Raw genomic sequence first — 22,724 nt, 5'->3', positions numbered from 1 at the left:
GGAGTGAACAGTTTCCCTGCAATTTTTTCCAGGAATGCTTTCTCTGAAACCTGGCACCACAAAAGAACGAAGAAGAAACAAAGCGAACAAAACGGCCTTGGCACCAATGCTTGTGTTTATAGTGACGCTGACGCAGAGCACCTATGAGGTGGATAAGGCGCTGTACGAGCAGGTGAAGCACCTCTACGATGCTCGCAATGTTGAGAAGCTCCAGGACAAGACAGACACGGTGCTGCTCAAGGGGCGCACCTTCATGCACCTTGAGGTGGAGCCCTCAATGAAAATCCTCGAACTCAAAGAGCTCATCTCCCTCACCGCAGGTAAGCCCACGTTTTTGTTTCTTGTGTGTTATTAGTTATTTGTTTGTTGTTTGTTTTTTAATTGGCCCTTCTGGTGGCAATGAGTGCAGGCATACCGCCCGACCAGCAGCGGTTCATTCACGCAGGCAAGCAGCTGGAGGATGGTCGTACCTTGAGTGACTACAACATCCAGAAGCATGCTGTGATTGATCTTGTTCTTCGTCTGCGTGGTGGTACTTGTCCCAAGCGCTTCTTGCCCAGCCTCCTCATTATTGAATGCTTCTTCCTTCCAGACTGAGCAGGGCAATCGTGTGTGAACCACTCGCCAGAGCTGCTGCAGCGAACAACCACAACTGTAGTCATCATCACTTATAGTTGCTGTTACGAACCCAACTTGTCATCTGTAAAACAGTAACAAGACGTTGTTGAAAAGATGAGAGTGTCCACGTTTTACTTGTAGCGAATATCATCAGGGATGTCAAGCCTCTGCTCCAGGAAGGCGTCGCGTGCTTCACGGAAGGCGTCCCGCACCACCTCGTTCATGGCCGGGTGGATGTGGATGCACTTGAGGATGTCGTCCAGCTTGCCGCCCATGGTCATGACCGGGATCACCTCGTGGACGAGCTTGCTCGCATCGGATCCAATGACGTGGAAGCCCAGCACCTTTCGGCTTGCCTTGTCCACCAGCACCTTGGCGAACCCGTGCTTCGCCCGGAGTGCCATGCCCATCGGCGTTTTGCTGTACAGCGCCACTCCCTGTTGATGGTGGTCTCATCAGATGAAGGAAGTGTGGTAACAGGGAAGCAGGGTGCATGTACCTTGATGTACCCAGTGCCCTCCTCCTTGAGCTCCTGCTCGGTCTTGCCCACTCCGCTCATTTGTGGATACGAGAAGACTGCGTGCGGCATCGGCTGAAGAAGAAGAAGAAGAAGAAGAAAGGTGCTATGAGCACGGTGCTGTGCCGTGGGGGACAGGTAGCATAGGTACGGCGTAGTCGATGGGCTGCTGCTTCGACGTGTCCTTGGGAAGCGCGGCGGAGCGAAGGAGGTACTCGGCCTCGAAGTTGGCCGAGTGCCTGAACATAAAGTTGCCCACGCAGTCGCCCAGAGCCCACACGCCCTCGCAGGTGGTGCGCAGGCACTCGTCCGCCTTAATCATCCCCTGCTCGGTCAACTCCACGCCCGTCTTCTCCACCTGAAGCTTATCGCAGTTTGCCTGCATTGTGTGTGTGTGTGTGTGTGTGTGTGTGGGTTTCGTAACTTGGACAGACCGATTGTCACCGCTGTGTATTATACCTGGACGCCGGTGGCGACAAGCAGCTGCTCGGCTTCGATGGTATGCGTTTTTTGATCGTCGCCGTACTCGACAGTGAACGTACCGTCGTTGTGGCGCACCTTCGTCTGTTGGCCACACAACAGCACACAGTTCAGTATTTGTGAGACGCGGATGATTCATATGTTCCCGGAACGTACAATGTTGACTTCGGGCTTGACGTCGACGATGGAGGTGAAGACCTTCATGAACTCCTCGGCCACGTCCTCGTCCTCTCGGTCGGCCAGGTTGGCCTTGGAATCCAGCACCGTCACCTTGATGCCCATCTCGTGGAGGAAGAAGGCCAGCTCCGCGCCGATGTAGCCCCCTCCGATCACACACGCCGACTTGGGTTTCTGTGTGTTGTGTGGCATAGGCGCGTGACGTCAGCACCCACCTTAGCCTTGGTCCACATACGGTTCTGAGAGGACCTTGGTCATGCGCAAGGCTTCGACGTAGGTGATGTAGGGGGTGCTCTCGAGTCCGTCGATCGGCGGCGCGGCCGGGCGTGCCCCTGTGTGATCCAATTTAGCCCATGATCTACTCCCAAACGTAGTGCGCGCGAGGGCTGGCGCGCTACCGCAAGCAATGAAGATCTTGGGCGCGGTGATCTCCTCGCCGGTGGACTCCACCCGGAGCACCCGCTTGTCCACGAACGTGACGTGGTCTGTGCAAAAAGAAGAAAGAAGAAGAAGAAGAAGAACATAGTGAGCAGAGCTGTGATCGTCTTCGCTCCGCGCTCGGTCGTCTAACCTTGAATGAGGTGGATGCCGTGCTCTTCGACCTTGGGCTTCCAGTTCTCGGCCGCCTTGTCAATGTGGTTGCACACCTCCTCCACAAGCGCCTGTGTGTGTGTGGCGTGAGTGTGTTGTTTCGTGCGTTGTGTGGCTGTTCAATCAACCAAACGAGCGAGCGCGAGAGAACCTGATGGTGGCGCTCCACGCCGTGCGTGCGTAGATGGAGCTTCTGGCACTCCTCCATCTCCTGCGCCACCTCAGCCGGGTGCAGCAGCATCTTACTGCCGCGCCAGCCGTCAGCGTCTCCAAACTCACACCACACCACACCCGCACGCACCACACACAGACTCGCGCACCTGGGAATGCAGCCGCGGTTGAGGCATGTGCCGCCTAGGGGACCCTCCTGGACGGCCACCATCAGTACCCAAGAGGGGGGTGAGGTGGGGGGCTTGGTAGTACCTCGATGAGGCAGACGCGAAGGCCGTTGCGAGCTGAGGGGACTGCGATGCCGGTGAGACCCGCGCCGCTGCCCACAACCACGATATCGAATTCCTTCCTCGTGCGGCTGGCCATGTCGGTACGTCGTTGAGTCGTTGAGTCGTGTCTATCGTTTGTATGTGCTTGCTTGGTGGTCTGTAGTGCGAAATGGCGTGCCCCTCCATGACAGATCAGGTGCGCGGTCCAAAGATCAAAAGCCACCAAGAGTGAACGGAATTTCTCTCGCTACGCGCGTGCACTTTCCCGGAGGCTTGTGTGCGCAGTTATCTTTTTGTGTGTATTTATTGTTAATATTACCTTTTAATCTTACTATCTTTTTCTCATCTCTATTCGGCGAAGCCGGGACACCACACACAAATAAATAAATAAAAAACAAATCTCAAAATCTCAAACATTTCCAACATCTTCAACCCTCTTCCTGAAGATGGAGCAGCCGACCCGCACCTACAGCAACACACGACACGGTACCTACCTAGCGTTTACTTTGCATTCCGTTAATTGTTTTGGGGGGCCACTGACCCAGGCAAGCTGACCGCGGATCCCCCCCCCACCACCATTCAACGCGTTAGGCGCCGGAGCGGATGGCACGTTTAACGCGGAGAGCTGGCTGTGCGCCTTCAGCAAAGCCAGCGCGACCCGCAATGGCGGTGCCCTGCGCGCCCTTCGGTAAGAGCACACACGCGACACACGCACGACACCCGCACGGCACTCACGAGCGCACACGATCGGCAGGGTGGACATCATCGAAGACACGGTGCGGTGCTGCGAGCAGCTGTCGTACCGCCTTCTCACCGGCGAGCAGATCCCGATCACCACCGCCCAGGCCCTCCAGGAGCAGGTCAAGGCGTACGTGCCACCACTGTCGTGTGTGTCGTGTGTGTCGTGCGACTCACCGCACACGCTGTGACGCGCGACGCAGGTGTGAGCTGCACACCCTACGCGAGTTGTCGGTGAAGCAGCGCCGCTTCCCCGAGACGCACTACGAGGTGGTGGAGGGCGACTGCTTGGAGGCGGCCATCGACCTCAAGCTCAATCGCGGCCTCAATCCGGCCGTGCTCAACATGGCCTCCCACAGGCGGCCCGGCGGCGGCTACAAGTGCGCTCACGCTCGCTTTCGTTCTTTCGTTCTGCACTGATCTGCTGGCCTGCATCTCACGCGTGTGCGGTGGTGTGTGCGGTGTGTGCGGTGGTGCGTGCGGTGTGTGCAGGCATGGAGCGGGAGCCCAGGAGGAGAACCTGTTCCGGCGGAGTAACTACTACCAGTCGCTGGAGGACCCGAAGAAGATCGACGCCGGGCGGCGGTGGGGGTACCCGCTGCGCGACTTCTCCGGCGTCTACTCGCCCTCGGTGCGGGTGTTCCGCGCGGCCGAGTCCAAGGGCTACGAGTTCCTGCCGGAGCCCGTAGCGCTGGACTTCATCGCCGTCGCCGCCTATTCCCACCCTCAGCTCGTGACTGCGAAAATCAACGGTTCGCATTCGCCGCACACGCACCACCGCACACACCGCACACATGTGAGCTGAGGCTAGTGGGGGCGGTGATGATGGTTGCAGGCAAGCCGACGCTGCGACTGGCGCCGGAAGTGGTGGTGAAGACGAAGGACAAGATCAGAGTCATCCTCAACATCGCCGCCGAGCATGGACACGACTCGCTCGTTCTCAGGTCTTCTTTCTTTCTTTCTTCAATCCTCTGCTCAGGGGACTTCGCTTCCCCGTACGCTCGAGCAGTGATGCTGACGCCACAGAGTTTGTTTCTCTCTCTTCTCTCTTCGCAGTGCGTTCGGTTGCGGTGCGTTCTGTAATCCGCCGGATCACATGGCCGAGCTGTTCCGGGAGGTGCTCGAGGAGTATCGGGGCTGCTTCAAGCACATCTGCTTCGCCATCTTCAGTACGGCCTCTTGCCTCTTCACTACTGACTTTTTTAATGTAACTGCTCTTCCTTCGTCTGCGCTCACTTATTATTAGATGACCACAACTCGCGCAAGGAGCACAACCCGCTCGGCAACGTGCTGCCCTTCAAGCGCGTGTTCGGGGTGAGCACCCCGGCCGACGAGGAGGCGGCTGTGCGGGTGGCGGCGACGCGGCCGGGCGGAGGTGACGATGACGACGAGGCCGAAGAGGCGCAGGAGGGGCGACTGCCCCAGCGACGTGGCGGGCCGCGAGACATAGCGGGCCGGGGAAGAGGAGGAGGAGGCCAGAGCGAGCGGGGCGGGCCACGAGGTGGCGCCGGTCGAGGCGGTCGCAACGCGAGGGTCAGCCCCGGTGGTCGTGGAAAGAGCTGAAGAGCTCTCGACTGCACTTGCATTGCAAAAAGAAGAAAAGAAAAAAAAAATGTACAAACGCCAGCTACTTGCTCCGGGGCTGGGCGGGTTCCTACAGCGCCACCACCGAGTGGCGGTTGTTGTGCGGTGCTGCTGCTCAGAAGTAGGTGCGGCCGTAGAGCACGCCCTTCTTCTTCCGGTCGGCCTCGCGTGCCTTGCTCTCCTCGATCGCCGCGCTGTCAAACAGCCCCAGGACCGACGTACGCAGGGGTGCTGGCGGCACCACGTTGCCCGGCCTGGTGCACACGTTCGACCGAACAGAAGGTCAGAAGGCGGGCGAGGTGAGCGTGCGTGTGCGGTGGGGCGTGTGTGTGCGTACTTGTGCGCAGAACTGGCGAGCGACTGGGCCTTCCGGGCGTCGACGTCGAACTTGTTGGGTTCGCTGGAACCGATGAACGAGCCCTTGGCATGGAGCAGGGCCATCTTGGCGCCGAATGAGCGCGTGGCCGAGCCGTACATGTTCGAGTTCAAGCGACACTGTCGATCCGACAGGAAGAGACCTGGGCGGCGCACACAGACGCACACGCAAAAGCAGTCAGTGTGTGTCGTGTGTGTTGTGTGTGTCGTGTGTGTCGTGTGTTACCTTTTTTGATGGTCCGCTCCAGGGGCGATACACCGCTGAAGGTGGCGTGGTGGGGCTTCAGAAGGCCCTTGCGGTATTTGTTCAAATCCAACACCAGCGCCGTCTGGTCGTCGCCCGAGCCTTTCGACACGGCTTCCTGCACCAGATACTCGGCGGGTCCAATACGGTCGATGTAGGACGAGAGGTTGATGACCTTCTCCATCACCATATCGACTGCTCGATCCGCCGTCACCTGATAGCACCATACATGCGCGCGCGGCAGTGAGCGCATACGTTGAGAAAGTAAACGCACACGCACACGCACACGCACACGCACCACCGCACACGCACACGCACACGCACACGCGAGGATTATTATGAACGCACCGTGGCCCACACTCCGTCCGAGGCGAGAATGAGGAGCCGGTCCTCCTCGCACAGCTGGAGGATGGTGAACTCGGGCTCATTGGACACCACGTCGAAGCAGCATCGCTTGATGCCGAAATCGCCTGCATGGTCAGTTGGCAGCAGTTAGCACACCAAGTCAAGTCACACGACACACACGACACACACGACACACAGAGAGAAGAAGAAACGCACCAATGGAACGGGTCAGTTGCACGGTGAGTAATCGACCGTTCTCGATGATGTCCGACCCCTCCATGATGTCCTTGACCTGTTCGATCAGCTCCTCCTCCGAGTAATCGCCTGCGCGCAGTGTGACAAAGTTGGGTGAGTGCGCGTGTGCAATGGTGCGTGTGTGCGGTGGTGCGCGTGCGTGGGTCGAAGAAGGGGCAGGGCAACGTACTGGGGCTTGCGCTGCTGGACAGCAGTCCGTTGTTCTTGAGAAACCGAAACCGAGCAAGCTTGGCCTCCACCTCGTTCGTCGCATTGTGGTCGTTCGTGAGCGTTCTGTTGCGTTCACACCACCACCGCCACCACCATCGCCGGGGTCAGCAGAGAACACGACGCCCTGTAGTCGTGAGCGCGCGTGAGCGCTTTGAGTCAAAGGGGCCGTTTGACAGCCGTATCTAGATCAGATATGGAAATTCAGGAGAGACGCTGCCGAGATGATCGGTGACAAACACCACACGATGACCAGCCAATAAGGCTCGCTCTCGCCGGCCACGGCCGAGAACGGTCACAATTTTGAAAAGAGGCCCAACAGTCGACTCAAGCCCCTCCAGCCCAGCCAAAGCCCAGAACAGACCCAAGCATCAAAGATGAGCGACACCACCCAACAAGAAGAGAAGGCCTCGCGTTTCGCCGGCTGGAGAGACGAACTTATGGGCACCATCAAAGAGGTACCCACGCCGGTGGCCACTGGGTTCTCCACCATAAAAACGGATTAACGTGTGTGTCGTGCGTGTGCGGTGATGCGTGTTGTGTCATTGCGTGCTGTGTGGCGTTGGGGGGGGGGAACGGCACATGCAGAGAATGGGCCGTTTGATGAAGAAGCAGGAGATGGAGAGGGATGGCAAGCTGAGGCGGGAGAAGGGCCAACGCGAAGTGGCGGCCGCCAAGGCCAAGAAGAGCGGAGACCACGTGGCCGACGTCACCGAAAGCGAAGGGTACAGGGGCGAGCGGGAGGTGCCCGTCCTCGACTCGCACCGCTATTGAGCCCCCTCCCCCCTTTTCCTCTCGCCCACGCCCCGGATGGTCTCAACCCCAAACGCGTGCGATCTTGCCGCGAGCAGTGAGCCGCGGCTGCGAATTTGTGGCCGCGTCTCGCGTTGTGTACATAAAGCCCCACTCCTCCGTTGATTGATTGATTGTGGCTTGGTGGGTTGGAGTTAGTGGTACCTTGATGTGAGTTGGTGGGTGGACCCGAGGCTGTAGGACCCCAGCACGGCGCGCGAGTCGCCCACATTGGCCACGACCAGCCACTCGCCCGAGAGACACGCCAGCAGCAGACAGGCACCTTTGTTGGAGAAGGGAGATGAAAGCGCGGGCTCGTTAAAGCGCTGCACGGCGGAGAGCCCCCGCAAGCAACGCCAACGGCGTAAAAGAAGAGGAGGAGGAGGAGGAGAGTATTCGAACAGATGGAGAAGGTAAGGGTACCGTCGGGTTGGTCCTCCTGGCGGAACTGGTTCTCGGTCTCGATGATACCGGTGCGTATGGCGGCCATCAGGTTATCTCGCGAGTAGGACTTGCGACTCGGCGGCAGCAGGCTGGGCGCCGAGTTGAAAGAGGAGGAGGAAGAGGAGGATGGAGAAGAGATTACGTCAAGCTAAGGTCTTGTGCGGCGTGTGAGGTGCGAAAGGTCTGTGCGACGTAAGCACGTACGTGTCGATGTTGGGTAGCAGCCTGCGGCAGAGGAAGTCCGCGGCCGCGCTGCCAGAGTGACCGTCGAACACGCCCAGCCTTCGCGCACCGCACCGCACAGCATCATGTGAGATTGTTCAACGCGCGAGGCCGATGCGAGCGAGAGGACCGTACCACAACAGGGAGCGCTCTTCGTCCCAGTAGAAGAGGTGCCTGTCTTGATTTTCTCCAGCATGCAGGTGGTCGTTGCCCTGAGTGTGTTGTGTGGTGTGCGTGCGTGCGTGTGTGTGAGTGTGTCGTGTGTGTCGGTGAGGTTCAGTGTGGGCTCGATGAGTGCGTTCGGCGTAAAGGGGCTCTGCTCACCTGCTGGGTGTAGTTTCCGATCGTCTTGGACTTGACCAGCGGCGAAGAGATTGTGCGCCGCAGGGGCGGAGTGTACGGCGCCTCCTGGCTCGACCAGCTGCCCTCTTCGCCCCATCCGCTGTTCGTCAGCGCCCACGCCGCGTCGTGGAGCCTCTGCTGCTGCCTTCGGTGCTCCTCCTCCTCATCCTCTTCACCACCACCACCGCCGTCCGTCTCCATCTCGTATACAAGTCCCTCTTGCTGTCTCGATTGTCGTTGTTGTTGCTCGAGCCCGTGGTCCCCTTCTTCTCCCTCTTCCTCCCCTTCTTGCTCGTCTCTTCGTTCATGTTGCTGCTGCTGCTGCTGTTTGCGTTGGCGCTCTTGTTGGTACCGCAGTAGTTGGCCGCTATGCTTCTTCTGGAGCAGCTGCACGAGTCGCTCCTCCTCTCGCTTGGCCAGCCGCCGCTGTCGCCGCTGGAACCACTCGCGCTCCCACGGCAGCTCCTTCTTGGCCGCCAGCTTCTGTGTCCCCTCTTCGGCTTGGCTCGCGCTGTAGCACAGGCTCTTGTGCTACGATGGCCAATGCATTAAACGTCAGTGTCGGCCAGGGGCAGAGATTTGAGAATGAAGAATGAAAAGAATGGATTAATGAATGAAAGAATAGGAAGGCATTGCTTTGAATGAAAGAATTGAATTCTGGCCTTGAAGAGGCGCACCTTTCTCGCCTTGATTCGAGCATTGGAGTTGACGAAAAAGTCCTGTTCCTTGTCCATCTCTGTTCACATCGGCCTACCACAGGATTTTCAGTTCGTGCGTAGCGCTTCGAGAACACACTTCCCCTGAGCTCTCTCGTTGGTGAGCTAGCGGAGGGGGTGTGCGTGGACAGCCGCAACCAGCTTCCTTTCCATCAAGCCAAGCCGACCAAACTATGGTTCGTTGCGTTGTTGTGGGCAGCCCCCTTTTGTTTATTAGGAATGATCAGAATGCCACGCGCGTGTGCGGAAGCCATGTAACAGCTCCAGTGAGCGTTCTGGTGTATTGCATCGGCCTGATGGCGATGATAATGGTTAAGAAGAGATAAATACATATATATGGGGGAAGATGGGGTTGATAGATGGAGAGGAGCTGAGTCCAGGTTTAGGCGAGGATGAGGGAGATCCAGGACTGGACCGAGGCCGCGGCAGAGTTGCTGCCGTTGCCGGAACCATTGCCGGAATCGTCACCGTCGTCAGGTTCGGCGTTGTAGCTGTCCGAGGGGTAGGTCTCAAGAGGGGTCTTGATGGTGGAGCCGATGGGCTGGCCGGGGTTGGTGGCCGTGGTGTACTCGTAGGCGCCCACGGTGGGGGTGGAGGAGCTCCTGGGGGTGCCGTTGTAGTCCCAAGTCACGGGGGTGGCGTAGCTCTTGGTGCCAGCGTTGATGAGCGCGCTGGTGTTGGTGGGGTAGTAGGTCTCGCCCACCACGTCCGCGGTGACCTGGAACAGGGCCGAGCTGGCGACGCCGGTGGGGAGCGAGCCGGCGACGTAGGCGTTCTTGAGCCACACCGAGCTGGACTGGGTGCCGACGGTGAAGGCAGCGGTGGAGGACAGGAAGGCGTTGTTCACCACGACGAAGCTGTCGCCGCTGAGCGCGGGCAGGGAGAGATCGGCCTGACCGGACAGGGCCACAGTGTTGTGCACGATCTGGATGTCGTGGTAGCGGTTGGCGGTCTTGAGCTGGGCGCTGGAGACGGCGATGCCGAACGAGACAACGTTGGCGACGATGTTGTTCCTCACCATGGCGCCCGAGCTCACCTGAATGCCGTTGCTCTTGGTCTTGGTCACGGCGTTACCCTCCACCAAGTTGACGCCACGCTGAATAGAGAAGGAGGTGTAGGTTAGCGTCATGCTTCACCTCATCGCCGGCAAATCGAGGGACGTACACCGTAGTCGTCGTAGAGGCGAATGCCTGCAGCGTTGGTGTTGAAGACGACGTTGTTCCTGATGGTGTTCTCTGCAAGGCGAGCAAAGTGCTGAAAGTGAGCTAATGTTATTTTTAGTGGTGGAGGGCGAGTAACGTACTGTAGGAGCCGGTGTTGACCACAATGCCGACGCCGTAGTTGGTCATGGTGTCCACGATGTCGTGGCAGTAGTTGAGCTCGATCATGCTGTCGTGCACCTGGCAGCGGTCGCTGGTGCAGCCGAACACGAAGCACTCGCTGGTGTCGCGGCCGGTGTCGTAGATCTCGACGCGCCTGACGGTGAGATCGGTGTAGACAGCGCTGGCGGTGCTGGCCACGAAGCCGGTCCGGTTGGTGTGGTGGATGACGAGGTCCTGGAAGGTGGCGTGCGAGCTGGCGCCCACGCTCACGCCCTGGAGGCAGCTATCGGCGCAGGTGAAGGTGAGGTTATAGAAGCCGTAGTAACTGCCGGCGACGTTCATGATGTTCTGGTTGTTGGCCTCCTGCTTGATGATGGTCTGAAGGTTGCCCTCGACCACGGTGCCCTTCACAGTGATCGGCGAGCCGGAGCTGCCAGCGAAGTTGAGCGAGAAGGTGCCATTAACAGTGTACTCACCACTGCACATACGCGCATGTGTGAGGAATGAAACCAATGCTCATGACATCACGGGCAACAAAGTTGACGTGGTGGACGTACGGAGCGAGGATGGCGATGTCACCGGCGGTCATGGCCTGGATGGTGGCGACCCAGGTGGTGTTGGTGGGGTAGAGGTAGTGGGTCTCGGCGGCGCAGAGGCCCACGAAGAGAAGAAGCACGGCCAAACAGGCGGGAAGTCTCATGATGGTGTGGTGGTGATAGATAACTTGATAGATAGCGAGTACTACCGCACGATCAAGGCGAGCAGGACTGGGTTGCTTGTGTGCTTGGTGGTGAACGGCTGTGTCTAACTTCTCTGACGTTGCGCCAAGATAAAGGTACACCGGCCAACCGTAGTGGGCGCTGATTGGTCCCAAAGGCCCTGAAAGGGGGATTTTTCCCCTCAACTAAATGAACTTCTAACCACCCAGCACAACCTTCGGGCGAAATCCCCGGGACAACACCCACACGAACAGAACGCTCAAGCGGACGCCCAACAATCCTCCCTCCTGGGTAGAGCACCGAGCAAGTCTGCAATCACGCAACTTGGTCGTTTATCTAATGAGACAAGTGCATAGCCAGGCAAAGTGGTTATCTCTGCTGGTTGAAACGGACAGGTGTCGGCAGTCTGAAAAAAATTAATCAACTTATTATTGCGGACAAAGGCAGCGAAAACTCAGGCGTTCGTCCGCAAACTCGTGCACGAAATAAAAAATGAAATAAAAAATGTCGCTGGCGCTCATTCAACATGTTTGGCTGAGTTATGGGCACAAGGGGTGAGTGAGAGCACATGCTCCACACAGTGATACACATGAGCATGAGAGAAAGGCAGCAGAATGAGGTAGATGCTGGAGCAGAATGACAGTGAGCTTGAGGAAATCATACCTGGCATCAACACACACCACACAAATGTTAGCATCAGGTTCTGCATGGCAGTTTCAAACTCTGTACTGCCATCTTGAGTCATGATCTTCGTGTGGATTCTAAAATAATTTCCGCGGTTTTCTTTCTATGATTTCACGAAGGCGAGTTTTCATTCTTGGTGAGATGAGAGGGAGATTGGGTGGGCACAGGGCGGCTTCGTCGCTTCTCACAAGCCGAGGTACCTACCGCTTTCTGCTGGCCTGTTTAGAAATGCAAGCGCCTAAATTTGGCTGCCAATCATTTGTCAGCATCGGCTCCGCAATTCAGGTCGTTAGCCCTCTCCACTACGGTAAATCAGCATCGGACCTTCACCTCACGTACGGATCCACCCATACGCGCCAGTGCGAGATGGCAACCCAAATTAATTTCTGCCCATTCGACTGCAGATGATCACGCACCACAGCCAGGGCGGGGGCTCATGCGTGGCATCGAAGCCAAGCAGCGGCTCGAGTGGGTGCAGCGTGCTCTGTACGTGAGGCCAGGTACCCATAAGTCACCTCCCGCACAACACCTTGGCGCCTTGCGCTGACACACACCACCGCACACGCTCATGCGCAGGTCCATTGGCGCAGCTGATATCGTTCGCCCAGCGCTCGGGCGACCCCGCCTTTCTCAGCCAATCGCTGGCCGCGCTGCCCAAGGTGCGGATGGGCAACACGATCGGCTACGCGTCGCTGGTCTCCACGCTGTCGGCGACCAACAACCTCGACGAGATGTTCTTTGTCTATGCCCGTATGAAGGAGGAGCGAGTGCCGCTCAACATCTTCAGCGCGGGCGCACTCATCAACGCTTCACTCCGTCACAACAAACTGGAAAGGTACACACACACACCACCACCACCACCACCACCAAGCACGCGCTGTGGCTATCACATCACGGGTGGTGCCCGCTCACGCATGGGGATGCATTGCTCGCCGGCTGCAGGGCGTTCGAGGTGCTACACGACATGAAGCTCTACAACCTCAGGATAGACAATGGGCTCGTCAACAGCTTTGTCACCTACTTTTTAGAGAAGCGGGACGTGGATCGGCTGCTCTCTGTGTTGGACGCCCTGGGCGACAGGAGTGATCTCAGCATCGATCGGTACATCCGCACGTCACCGCACCGCACAATATGCTTCGTAGTGGTTGGAGTGCGTGATTTCTGATGTTGTGGGCATGCGATGCGCAGCGTGTCCATTTTGGATGAGCTGTGGCAGCGGCTGTCGAGCCCTCATGAGGACTCCTCCCTGGCCTATCGATTCATCGAGCGACTCTCGGCGGCCGTCCCTCCGGCTTCCGACGGAACGACACAGTCGACAGCCAGCGGACAGTCACAACAACTACATCAACGACAACAAGGAGAAACAAAGGAAGGCGAAAACGAAGGTGGACAAGGGGAAGAAGGTGATGGGCGACCACAAGAGTCGGAGGCGGACAAGTGGGCGCGGGTCGGCGCGTACTGGCACGGGCGGATGGACCAGCTGCTGAACCAGCTGGTGACCCGGGGCCAGCTCGCGCGCGCCCACGACCTCACGGAGCTGATGGTCTCGCGATGGCGGCTGCAGCCCCACAAGCGGATCATCACCGTCTTCATCCGGGCATGCATCACACGCGAGGCGGCCATCAACGCCAGGGGCGGTGTCATCAGCGGCGACGACCAGCGTCGGCCCGTGCAGCTGCTGGACGAGGTGGGGCGCATGGTGGAGGAGGGCCGGCTCGAGGCCGATCTGATCACCTTCACGGCCCTGATCGACGCCAACGCGCGGCTGCGGCGGAAGGCGACGGCTCTCCGCTTCTTCGAGCTCATGCAGCAGCGGGGCATCAAGGCCGACACGACCACCTACCGCGTGCTCCTCATCATGTGCTCGGTTCTGCGTGATAAGAAGGAGGGCCTGCGGCTGCTGGACCAGGCCGAACGGGAGGGCGTCGGCCTGGAGATGGCCCTGTTCACCGACGTAGTCCGCACCATTCGAGCACTGCCCGACGGGGCCACACCCTAGCCTAGTCGACAAAAAATAAAATAAAAACAAAACACAAAAGATGAGAAACAAAAGAAGTAGAAACGAGATGTCGATCTTGGACGACATTTTGGGATCGATGGATCGGATGGCGGAAGGGGAGGCCGAGGATGATAAGCGCAAGCAGATGGCAGAAGAGCTTCGCCGGAGGCGGCAGCTTGCTGCCAATCAATCATCATCTTCGACTTCGTCTTCACGATCCACAGCCACAAGGCGAACCACCACCGCCTCATCTTCTTCTTCTTCGTCGATCACGGCCAGCAGCTTTGCATCTTCGAATCCATTCGACCTTCTGGAGATTGAAGATCAGGAAGAGAAGGAAGGCACTGGCGAGGATGAAGGCGGCGATGCCGCCGCGAGGAAGAAGCGAAAGCGAAACCGGAGCAAGGGCCAAGCTGGCGACCAGTCCCTCTCCGGCAACGTGGTCATCGTCAAGCGCAAGCGCAAGGGCGGCAAGGAGGCCGCTGCCCTCGCCTCCACGCTCGCCCTCATCCCTCCCCTCAAACGTACACTCGCGCCTCGCTCCCCAACCTTCGCTACTGCCCTGCGCTCGCTCACCTCGCCACCGCACACGCACACGCACCACCGCGCACACACACACACACACACCACCGCACACACCACCGCACGCACGCACACACACACACACACACACGGTACAGTGGAGGAGGGCACAATGCCGCCCAACGTGTTCATCGTCTCGCAGATCGAGGGTACGCAGCCGCGCACCGCACGGCACCGCACGCGTGGGGGCTGACGGTGGTGGGTGGGTGCAGAGTGCAGGGAGATGGTGGCGGAGCTGACCAAGCTTGAGGTGATCGCGGTGGACTGCGAGGGTGTGAACCTGTCGCGCGAGGGCGAGCTCTGCCTGGTGCAGATCGGCACTGAGAGCAAGGTGTACCTGGTGGACGTGCTCGAGCACGGGCGCGCGCTCTTCGAGGAGGGCGGCCTTCGCGCGCTGCTCGAGTCCACCAAGGTGCGCAAGGTCCTCCACGACTGCCGGTACGGCTGCCGTCCACCACCGCCCGGCCCCACCGCCGTCTCTGTTAACTCTCCACTGCTCGCCATGTGCTGTGTGCTGTGTTGTGCAGAGGCGACAGTGACGCGATGTACCATCAGTACGGTGTGGCGCTGCAGAACGTGTTTGATACACAGATCGCCTACGCCGTAATCAAGCGACAGATGGGCCAAGGGTACACTCACGCACACGCACACGCACCACCGCACACGCTTGCGCACACAGCTCATGACTTAATATTGTTTGCACGCAGGACGCCGCTGCCGGTGGGACTGAACACTGTTCTGCGCGCCTACGCGACGCCCATCCTGGAGACCAAGGCGGCGCAGGAGCAGGAGAAGGAGCGGGCCGAGCGGAAGAAGCAACAGCAGGCCTCCGGCGACAAATCGGCGGCCGACGCGCCGTTCGCGCTGGATCTGGTGCGGCGCATCGACGCCATCAACTCGTTCAAGAAGGAGGAGCGGCTCAAGATGGTGGAAGACCCCACCTACTGGAAGACCAGACCGCTCACCTCGAGGTAGAGCGACACGACACGACACGACACGCACACGACACCACGAGTTGCTTACGCGTGCGTGCCATCGGGCAGCATGGTGGGCTACGCGAGCGAGGATGTGATGTTCCTCTGCCTGGTGTACAAACAGATGCACGGCTTCCTCAACGCGCACAACCGCAAGATCGCCTTCGAGTACTCGGCCAAATACGTCGTACGAACATCTCTTTGCACACACCCCCCCCCCAACTCTCCTGGTGCGTGGTGCGTGGTGCGTGGTGCGTGTAAGACTGACTGTGCGCCTCGCACCCACCAAAGGCCCAAGTGCGCGACCTGGAGTCGCTGAGCGACCGACCGCAGTACGACGGGGTGCCCAAGTATGGCTTCTCGTCGTGGGACAGCGAAACCTCCCGCTCGCTCTCCCTCTCCAATGCACGCCGAGAACGCCGCGGCGGCCGCGGCGGACGTGGCCGCTGACCTTCCCTTCCCTTCTCTCCCGCGCAGTGGTTGTTTGCATGTTGGCCAACTGGCATTGTTGTCACGCCGTGCGTGCGGCGAGAGAAAAGTACATTGAACAGGTGAAGTGTCGTGTGTGTTGTGTGTGCGTGTCGTGTCGTGTTGTTTGTGTTGTGTTTAGAGTTCCTGCTGGTCGAGGATCGTGGGCGGCGCGGCGCTGCTTCCGCCGCCAAGCGAGCGGCCCACGAACCAGAGCAGGACGAGGAGGAGGAAGGCCAGGCCGATGATCGGGCCGATGTTGAAGATGTAGAGGTTGAGGCCCTCGAGCTGGATGACGGCCCGCTGGCGCTGGATGACTTCGGCCTCGAGCGGCGGGATGTACTCGCGCGGACCGCACACGAGCCACCGGTCGCCGGCCCGCCGCCTGGTGATGCGCTTGACCTTGTTGTCGTCCTCCGTCACGTCCTCGAAGGCCTCGCGCGCTCGCATCAGCAGCCCGTCCTCCGCCATCAACAGGTAGACTGTTGTTGTGTGTTGTGTGTGTGTTGTGTGTGTGGTTAGCAGAAGAACACGAAGTGGTGGGCGCGGAGAGGAGAAATACTTTCGTTGAGGTGGCCAGCTTGGATGGTCTCTCCCGGCTTGAGGAAGAAGTTGAGGGGACCGCGCCTGAGCTCGCGAGCGCCCAGCTTCGACGCTCCGTCCACCACCGGATTCTCGATGATGCTGTCCATCGATTCAAAATTGCAGACGTCATCAGCATCGGTTGCGTGTGGTGCGTGTGTCGTGTGCGTGTCGTGTCGTGTTGTTTGTTCGGTGTGTGGTGTGTGGGCTCTTACCAGTACTGGCGACTGCTGAGGGACGTGATAGAGCGAGTGCCGACCACCTCCTCGTAGACGTCGGGGATGTGCACCTCGCCCTGCTCGCTGGTCACCAGCCACTCCTCTCCCGCCTTCCGCTCATTCCCATACCTGCCCGGCCACGCACAGGTGAGCATTTCGCTGGACTCAAGAACGAAAGCGAAAGCGAAAGCGACAGAAAGAACGAAGAGGCGCGGCGTACATGTCGGTGAAGGAGGTGCGGGCGCGTAGGTGGAGGGCCTTGTCGCTGGTCAGGATGTAGCCCGAGACGGTGGTCACCAGCTTCTCGTTGACGTCGGGCAGGTACGCGCCGGCCGTGCGCACCAGCCACTCCTCGCCGGCCTTGCGCTCGACGCCCTGCCGGTCCACAAAGTCGCGGTAGGCCCGGAGGTGGAGGGCCTGGTCGGGCTTGAGCACCACCGCGTGGATCACCTCCATCACCGCCACCTCGACCCGCGGGAAGTACGTGTGCGGCCCGGCGAAGAGCCACTCCTCGCCCGCCACTCGCCGGCCGTGGTGGCCCTTGCCCTTCTCCTTGCCCTTCTCCTCCGCCTTGGCCTCGTCAAAGTCGCACACTGTCGCGCCAACCACGACACTGTAAGCGCACGACACGCACACAACCGCACACGCACACACACGACCGCACACACAACGGCACACGCGCGAGAGGGCGAGGGAGCGTACAGGCCTTGAGGCGGAGGGCGGTGTTTTCGGCGACGACGACGAGCGGCTGGACGGGGCCGCTGAGCTTCTCGCCGGGGTACAGCGGGAACGGGTCGCGCTCGAACCGGATCTCCAGTTCGCCGTGGCGCAGCTTGGCCTGCTTGTGCTTGTCCAGCACAATCTTGCCCTCCGCTACACCACCAGACGCCCACACACCACGTTAGTCGTCCGCCTCGCAATTGTCGTGTGCGGTCGTGTGTGTGCGGTTGTGCGCGTGCGTGTGCGACAGTGTGTGTGCGTGTGTTGTCGCACCATCCTTGAGGACGGGGTTTTCGATGGTGGCATAGTGTCGAGGTGGCACCACGATCCTGCACACAGACACGCATGAGATGAGATGACTATGAGACTAAGGAGACACGAGAAGAGAAGAGAAGAGAAGAGAAGAGAAGAGAAGGCCTCGAGGAGAGGGCGCGTACATGGGCTCGGGGCCGAGGATGACCTTCTCGTGACCGAGGCAGGTGTAGCGCGAGGGTCCTTCGACCACGCGCACCACGTTGGCGTTGTTGTCCAGCACGTGAATGTAGTGGTAAGGCGGCACGCGAATGATCTCATATTGAAACCTGTACATTTTAATTATAATCAGAAATACAGAAATACAATTTGTTAGGGATAGATCTAAGTTAAATATAAAATAATTTGAGTTAAAATTTAATTTATGCTTAAATAGAAAAATAATTGGAAAAAATTGGGCTGAAGTGAAGAAAAGAGGCAGGTGCGAACTTGGGGCTGCTGTTGGAGTCCTCGACGATGGCGCTGAACGACTCGATGGCCTCCTGCGCCCTGTCTAGAAGGAAGAAGAATGTCAGGTTTTACCATTCAAGGGGGTGCTTACGAACAGGCAAGTGAGTCGCTACGCACCCTTCCTTCCACCTGAAGTGTTCCTGTTCTTCATCTTCTGAGATGTGTGATATGTATGTGTTAACACGGGTGTTGGGCGCCTGTGTTGTTGGACAAGCGGCGGCAGTCGAGGTGGAGCTGCTGCGGGTCAAACTGGTGTGTTTCGAGTCGAGGAGTGCGTCAGCTGCCCGGACGTTCTGGTTTTATTTTGTGGTCTTCGCGGAACAGATACCCCGCCACCACAAAAAGAAGGAAAGAAACCAGAGGGAAAATAGAGGCGAAAATGCCTTTAATCTTTTGGGTGGCACACGTGGCTTTCAATTTTGCACACAACGCGGCGTTCTCTCCTTGGGGCGATTGCCTCTTCACTCAAGCGGGGCGAGAGGTGTGTATGTCGCTTAACTGAATGAGTCCTAAATTTGGACGAAAGACTGAACGGTTGTGGGGGCTTTTCGACCACTGGTGCCGTGTGCGGCAAGATGCCAGAAAGCCGGCGCCACTTCCCCCGAGTTGCCGACCACTATCCTCCAACTCGCCCATGAGCGCCATGGCCGATCGACTGATCCTGAATCGCTACTCGTTGGACTTTGTGTGCCAACACTCCAGACTAAACCACCAATATACACCATCATCATCATCAACAGCATGGCCACAAATGAACCTAAAGAAGAAGAAGAAGAAGAACGGGGGGTCGAAAGGCGCCGAAAGGAGGAGGAGAATGAATCATCTGGTATCATCCCCTTGACCTCGTCTCACGGGCGCCCGATCGAACGGCCACTCGACAGGGATGAAGAGGACGAAGACGAGGCGGAGCGCCGAGCGGCCGAGAAGCACTGGGAGCGGACGCTGGACCGGCTCAAGTCGGAACTGGTGCCGGTGACGCATGTGGTGGCGATCGACGGCAGCCCGAACAGCGACCGGGCCTTCTCGTGGGCCGTGCGCTCGCTGCCGCGGCACGACCGCCTGCTGCTGGTCTACGGGACGCGCAAGGTGCCCATGCCCGGCCTGGAGGTCACCCTCCTCGAACGCCGGTCCGCCGACGAACAGCGACGCAAGCAACGCCGCAAGGCCCGCACACTGGCCCAGCACTACGCCCACCGCTGCGAGGATGCCGGGGTAAACCCTTTCCTCTTTTCTTTCGTCTTCGTTCTTTTTTCTCCTTCATTCTTTTCCGCCACGCTTCAGCAAAACGGGAGTGAGTGTCCCACAATGGGAGGCGAGAGGGGAGGATTGAAGAGGTGGTGGGCAGGGCGGGTGAGATACTGAATCACCGTAGAATTTCATCTCCGGTTCATAGTCTACATCACTTAAAGTGGTGGCCTGCTCGTCCCTCTATTCCGAGGGGCTGAGCGGTTCCAACAATTAAACAACAAGCCCTCCCTTCCTGTTCACTCTTCTCTTCACACCCATTGTCTTCGCCTGGAAAAAGGTTTGTGTTTCGCACCGGCTTACACCCCAATGTGTGCAGAGGGAATGTTACTTTGAGCGGCTGGAGTACTGGGGCTCGGGCGACTTAGCAGGCCAGATCTGCCGCGCGGCGGATGTCAACGGAGCACACACCGTGGTTGCCGGCTCGCGCGGCCTGGGTCCCATGCAAAGGTGCGCCCGGTGCACCTTTCTCTATGTACTGTGATCGTGCGTGTCGTGGCGTCGAAACACCCACCAACGTCCGTGGACAGGTGGATGTTGGGGTCGGTGAGCACGGCGCTGCTCCACCAGTGCCACTCGACCGTGGTGATCGCCAGGGACGCGCCCGAGCCGGAGCGCGAAATCCAACCCGACCCGTCCCACCGCCTGTAGCTAGAAGCTGAAGGAAGAACGAGCAAGGTAAACGAATTGCACTCTTCCACTTTTCAAAACACCAAACCATCTCATCGTCCAACACCACGCGCTCGCCTGGACGAGCAGCTTTCCTGCTGGACAGTCGCATGGACGAGCAGCTTTCCTGCAGGAAGCCAGCCTTTTCGGCGGGAGCGGCTGTCTGCCTGACCTGGCCTGACGCGGCCCTGTTGGCTTTCCTTTCTTGAACAGTCATTCCTTACTTGGCCATGGGATTCTGAGATGCTGACGTGTCCAACAAATAAAGGGCTTTTTCCGGGTGTCGTTTTAACCAATTCGGAGCTCTGTCGCCCACTCAAAAGCGTTGCGTACTCCGCACTCGTGGCGCAAGGCGCCTACATAAGTTCCAACCGACGAAGAAAGACCATTCTCAACAACCACCTCGCCAGCACCACAACAAGTCGAACATCACTACAGCTACCACCCCCACAGCGGCTAACATCACCATGAGCTTTCTCGTACGCACACTCGGCCGCCTCTTCTCAACCGCTGCCTCAGCTCCCACCTCGACCACCACTACTATCACAACTGCTTCTCGCCCCACCACCACCATCCCCACTACTAAAACTACTACTACTACTACGACGACGAAGTCATGCACCACTCCCTCGTTGAACGTTTCAGACTTCTTTTCTTTTGAGAACGACGATATCACGACAACCTCCTCGACCATCACCGAAGAAGACGACTTCTGCCTCCTCGCCGAGCAGCACGAAGACGAAGCCGAAGAAGAAGATATCGCCTTCTTCTCGAAGGAGGAGGCCCTCGTGATGGCCAACTATTCGACCCTCGCCTACTTCCCCCTGGCCGACAATTGCAACGCTGACCCGAGCTTCACCGTGAGCCGCTTCGAGACCGACCTTTCAACGGCCTACGTGCGTGCCCAGGGCTCGCGCGTCGTCATCACCTACAAGGGCACCGATACCGCAACGGACTTCGCCACGGACTTCACCCCCTGGCCCGCCGCCTGCCCCGAGCTTCTGCCCGAGGGCGGGCGCGTCCATTCGGGCTTCCTCGCCGCCTTCCGAAGCACCTGGCCCCACGTGCGCGCCACCATCGAGACCCACGCTGCGAGCCAGGGCCTCTCCATCGCGGAGCTCGACGTGACGGTCACCGGCCACAGCCTCGGAGCGGCGCAGGCCACGCTGGCGGCCCTCCAGATGGCGCAGCTCGTGGCGGCCGTGGACCAGATTCGCTTGGTCACCTTCGGCTCGCCTCGAGTGTTCACGCACGCCGGAGCGGCGTTCTTCAACAAGCTCGGCCTCGGGGCACGAACGCTTCGCGTGGCGGAGAACGACGTCGATCCGGTCACCATGGTGAATCTCGGATCTTTGGGCTTCAAGCATGTGGGCCTCAATCTTCGCGTGGAGAAGCCCGCCGCCGCCTGGCACCATCTCATGGACGGCTACACGGGTGGCTTGTTGGCGGCCGCCTTCTTCCCCACGTACGCCGTGGGTTCTCGCCGCGCCTTCATCTTCACCTGCCGCCGCATTCTTCGCCTCATCTGATGAGGCTTCTTCTACCGAGGCGATCTGATCTCACCTTGTCAATACAATATCGTTTAATTTCATAATCTTGTCGCACGGCTCTAACAGTGCGCGTCTTTGGGTGATAAGCTCTCGATCTGTTCAAGCAGCCCCAAGAAATCGATTTCCAATTTACGGCTGTGCGGTCCGGGTGAATGCCGAACCCTCGGTGCCGGGCGATGGCGCACCAGGTGGAGGTGATGATGTGCTTTTGGCTGTGAGTTGGGCACGGGCAGTGGGAGGTCCTGCTATAAAGGGAGGAACACACAATCGCGTGATGGAATCCGAAACAGCTTTGTTGTGGGAGGGTTTGCGGCGCTCAGCTCTTGGCCATGGAGAACTGGGAGGCGTAGAACTTGGAGAGGGAGACGTCGATCTTGTGCTTGCGGACAAAGTCGTCGATCTGCTGCTTGCGCATGACCAGCGGCTGGATGGCCTCCTTGTCCTGCCAGGCCACGGCGCGGCTTGCGTTGATTGACGTCTTACGTCGCCGAGCGTGAGTATCCACCGTCATCAGCACTAACTCCAACGTTGAAAGTGCACGTGTGGTGTGTGTGTGTGTGTGTGTGTGTGTGGTGTGTGTGTGTGTGCGCGTGCGTGCGTGCGAGTGTGTGTGTGTGTGTGTGTGTGCACACGTGTTGTGTGTAGGCCGTGTGGAGGAGGATAGTACCAGGCGGACGAGGAAGGACAGGATGTGCTTGCTGACGATCATCTCGTCCACGAGCGGACCCACATCGCGCACCTTGCCGTGCTTGTTGATGATACGCACCCGGTAAAGACCCGACGGCAACGGGTTGATCACGATGTTCACCGCCGCCTTGCACTCCTGTGTACACAAAGAAAAAGAGGAAGAAAACGCGACGACGGTCCCGGTGAGCCGAAATCACCAAAGAGCGAAGTGCGTGTGCGTGTGTGTGCGGTACAGACCTCGAGCAGATCGATGCTGTATTCGGCGACGTCCTCGACCCAAGAGATGAGGACGCGGTCGCTCAGTACGAGGCGACGCTTGTGCACCTGCGTACCGCCACGGTCGGGCATCATGGTCGAGACGTGGAAGATCACCTCCGTGTACAGATCCGCGTAGTAGGGCGTCAGGTCACCTGCAGCGATAGCATCGATATATACGTGTGTTACAATACAAAATCA

At 58.9% G+C, this 22,724-nt stretch overlaps 12 protein-coding genes across 12 annotated transcripts in view; 7 read left to right on the top strand and 5 right to left on the bottom strand.

The window, feature by feature from the left end:
- Nucleotides 1-106: 106 nt before the first annotated feature.
- ACA1_062100 lies at nt 107-616 on the top strand (the record flags this gene model as incomplete). Its single annotated transcript, XM_004339433.1, has 3 exons — nt 107-320; nt 410-513; nt 602-616. The coding sequence occupies 3 exons, from the start codon at nt 107-109 to the stop codon at nt 614-616; spliced, it is 333 nt and encodes a 110-aa protein (XP_004339481.1).
- A 133-nt stretch (nt 617-749) lies between these two features.
- Nucleotides 750-2,920, bottom strand: ACA1_062090 (dihydrolipoamide dehydrogenase; the record flags this gene model as incomplete). The annotated part of the gene is made up of 11 exons (XM_004339432.1): nt 750-1,055; nt 1,118-1,210; nt 1,287-1,514; nt 1,595-1,699; nt 1,772-1,966; nt 2,042-2,124; nt 2,191-2,277; nt 2,364-2,454; nt 2,535-2,628; nt 2,704-2,750; nt 2,807-2,920. 11 exons carry the CDS (start codon nt 2,918-2,920, stop codon nt 750-752), a joined length of 1,443 nt encoding a protein of 480 aa, XP_004339480.1.
- Nucleotides 2,921-3,269: 349 nt separating this feature from the next.
- Nucleotides 3,270-5,124, top strand: ACA1_062080 (uncharacterized protein; the record flags this gene model as incomplete). The annotated part of the gene is made up of 8 exons (XM_004339431.1): nt 3,270-3,309; nt 3,415-3,511; nt 3,578-3,691; nt 3,765-3,941; nt 4,054-4,313; nt 4,397-4,505; nt 4,618-4,730; nt 4,808-5,124. 8 exons carry the CDS (start codon nt 3,270-3,272, stop codon nt 5,122-5,124), a joined length of 1,227 nt encoding a protein of 408 aa, XP_004339479.1.
- Nucleotides 5,125-5,260: 136 nt separating this feature from the next.
- ACA1_062060 (protein phosphatase 2C domain containing protein) lies at nt 5,261-9,105 on the bottom strand (the record flags this gene model as incomplete). The annotated part of the gene is made up of 12 exons (XM_004339429.1): nt 5,261-5,399; nt 5,483-5,663; nt 5,747-5,978; nt 6,113-6,234; nt 6,326-6,433; nt 6,534-6,637; nt 7,529-7,646; nt 7,787-7,896; nt 8,012-8,089; nt 8,165-8,241; nt 8,354-8,902; nt 9,049-9,105. 12 exons carry the CDS (start codon nt 9,103-9,105, stop codon nt 5,261-5,263), a joined length of 1,875 nt encoding a protein of 624 aa, XP_004339477.1.
- Nucleotides 6,949-7,345, top strand: ACA1_062070 (uncharacterized protein; the record flags this gene model as incomplete). Its single annotated transcript, XM_004339430.1, has 2 exons — nt 6,949-7,029; nt 7,160-7,345. The coding sequence occupies 2 exons, from the start codon at nt 6,949-6,951 to the stop codon at nt 7,343-7,345; spliced, it is 267 nt and encodes an 88-aa protein (XP_004339478.1).
- Nucleotides 9,106-9,469: 364 nt separating the features above from the next.
- ACA1_062050 (chondroitinase B) lies at nt 9,470-11,109 on the bottom strand (the record flags this gene model as incomplete). Its single annotated transcript, XM_004339428.1, has 4 exons — nt 9,470-10,183; nt 10,252-10,322; nt 10,391-10,887; nt 10,967-11,109. The coding sequence occupies 4 exons, from the start codon at nt 11,107-11,109 to the stop codon at nt 9,470-9,472; spliced, it is 1,425 nt and encodes a 474-aa protein (XP_004339476.1).
- A 1,139-nt stretch (nt 11,110-12,248) lies between these two features.
- On the top strand, nt 12,249-13,811 carry ACA1_062040 (PPR repeat-containing protein; the record flags this gene model as incomplete). Its single annotated transcript, XM_004339427.1, has 4 exons — nt 12,249-12,312; nt 12,389-12,647; nt 12,755-12,913; nt 13,001-13,811. 4 exons carry the CDS (start codon nt 12,249-12,251, stop codon nt 13,809-13,811), a joined length of 1,293 nt encoding a protein of 430 aa, XP_004339475.1.
- Nucleotides 13,812-13,878: 67 nt separating this feature from the next.
- ACA1_062030 (3'5' exonuclease domain containing protein) lies at nt 13,879-16,316 on the top strand (the record flags this gene model as incomplete). The annotated part of the gene is made up of 9 exons (XM_004339426.1): nt 13,879-14,335; nt 14,492-14,542; nt 14,606-14,831; nt 14,921-15,022; nt 15,101-15,364; nt 15,437-15,554; nt 15,659-15,806; nt 15,978-16,174; nt 16,269-16,316. 9 exons carry the CDS (start codon nt 13,879-13,881, stop codon nt 16,314-16,316), a joined length of 1,611 nt encoding a protein of 536 aa, XP_004339474.1.
- Nucleotides 15,974-18,268, bottom strand: ACA1_062020 (major vault protein alpha, putative; the record flags this gene model as incomplete). Its single annotated transcript, XM_004339425.1, has 9 exons — nt 15,974-16,317; nt 16,398-16,519; nt 16,639-16,764; nt 16,856-17,228; nt 17,338-17,508; nt 17,629-17,684; nt 17,793-17,936; nt 18,097-18,160; nt 18,235-18,268. 9 exons carry the CDS (start codon nt 18,266-18,268, stop codon nt 15,974-15,976), a joined length of 1,434 nt encoding a protein of 477 aa, XP_004339473.1.
- A 590-nt stretch (nt 18,269-18,858) lies between these two features.
- Nucleotides 18,859-20,013, top strand: ACA1_062010 (universal stress domain containing protein; the record flags this gene model as incomplete). Its single annotated transcript, XM_004339424.1, has 3 exons — nt 18,859-19,329; nt 19,682-19,812; nt 19,893-20,013. 3 exons carry the CDS (start codon nt 18,859-18,861, stop codon nt 20,011-20,013), a joined length of 723 nt encoding a protein of 240 aa, XP_004339472.1.
- A 485-nt stretch (nt 20,014-20,498) lies between these two features.
- ACA1_062000 (lipase) lies at nt 20,499-21,560 on the top strand (the record flags this gene model as incomplete). The annotated part of the gene is made up of 2 exons (XM_004339423.1): nt 20,499-20,510; nt 20,694-21,560. 2 exons carry the CDS (start codon nt 20,499-20,501, stop codon nt 21,558-21,560), a joined length of 879 nt encoding a protein of 292 aa, XP_004339471.1.
- Nucleotides 21,561-21,897: 337 nt separating this feature from the next.
- ACA1_061990 (RapGAP/RanGAP domain containing protein) overlaps nt 21,898-22,724 on the bottom strand; it is a gene marked incomplete at both ends in the record, with an annotated part of 5,814 nt that continues 4,987 nt past the window's right edge. Inside the window, 4 exons of the mRNA XM_004339422.1 lie at nt 21,898-22,023; nt 22,249-22,404; nt 22,506-22,592; nt 22,641-22,678. Coding sequence (XP_004339470.1) covers nt 21,898-22,023; nt 22,249-22,404; nt 22,506-22,592; nt 22,641-22,678 — 407 coding nt within the window. The remainder of the gene's footprint in view (nt 22,024-22,248; nt 22,405-22,505; nt 22,593-22,640; nt 22,679-22,724) is intronic.

This window comes from Acanthamoeba castellanii, assembly GCF_000313135.1.
Source record: "Acanthamoeba castellanii str. Neff unplaced genomic scaffold scf7180000084599, whole genome shotgun sequence".
Classification (NCBI taxonomy): Eukaryota; Discosea; order Longamoebia; family Acanthamoebidae; genus Acanthamoeba; species Acanthamoeba castellanii.
Note: the sequence above shows the minus strand (reverse complement) of the source record. Positions and strands in the feature narration are given on the sequence as shown.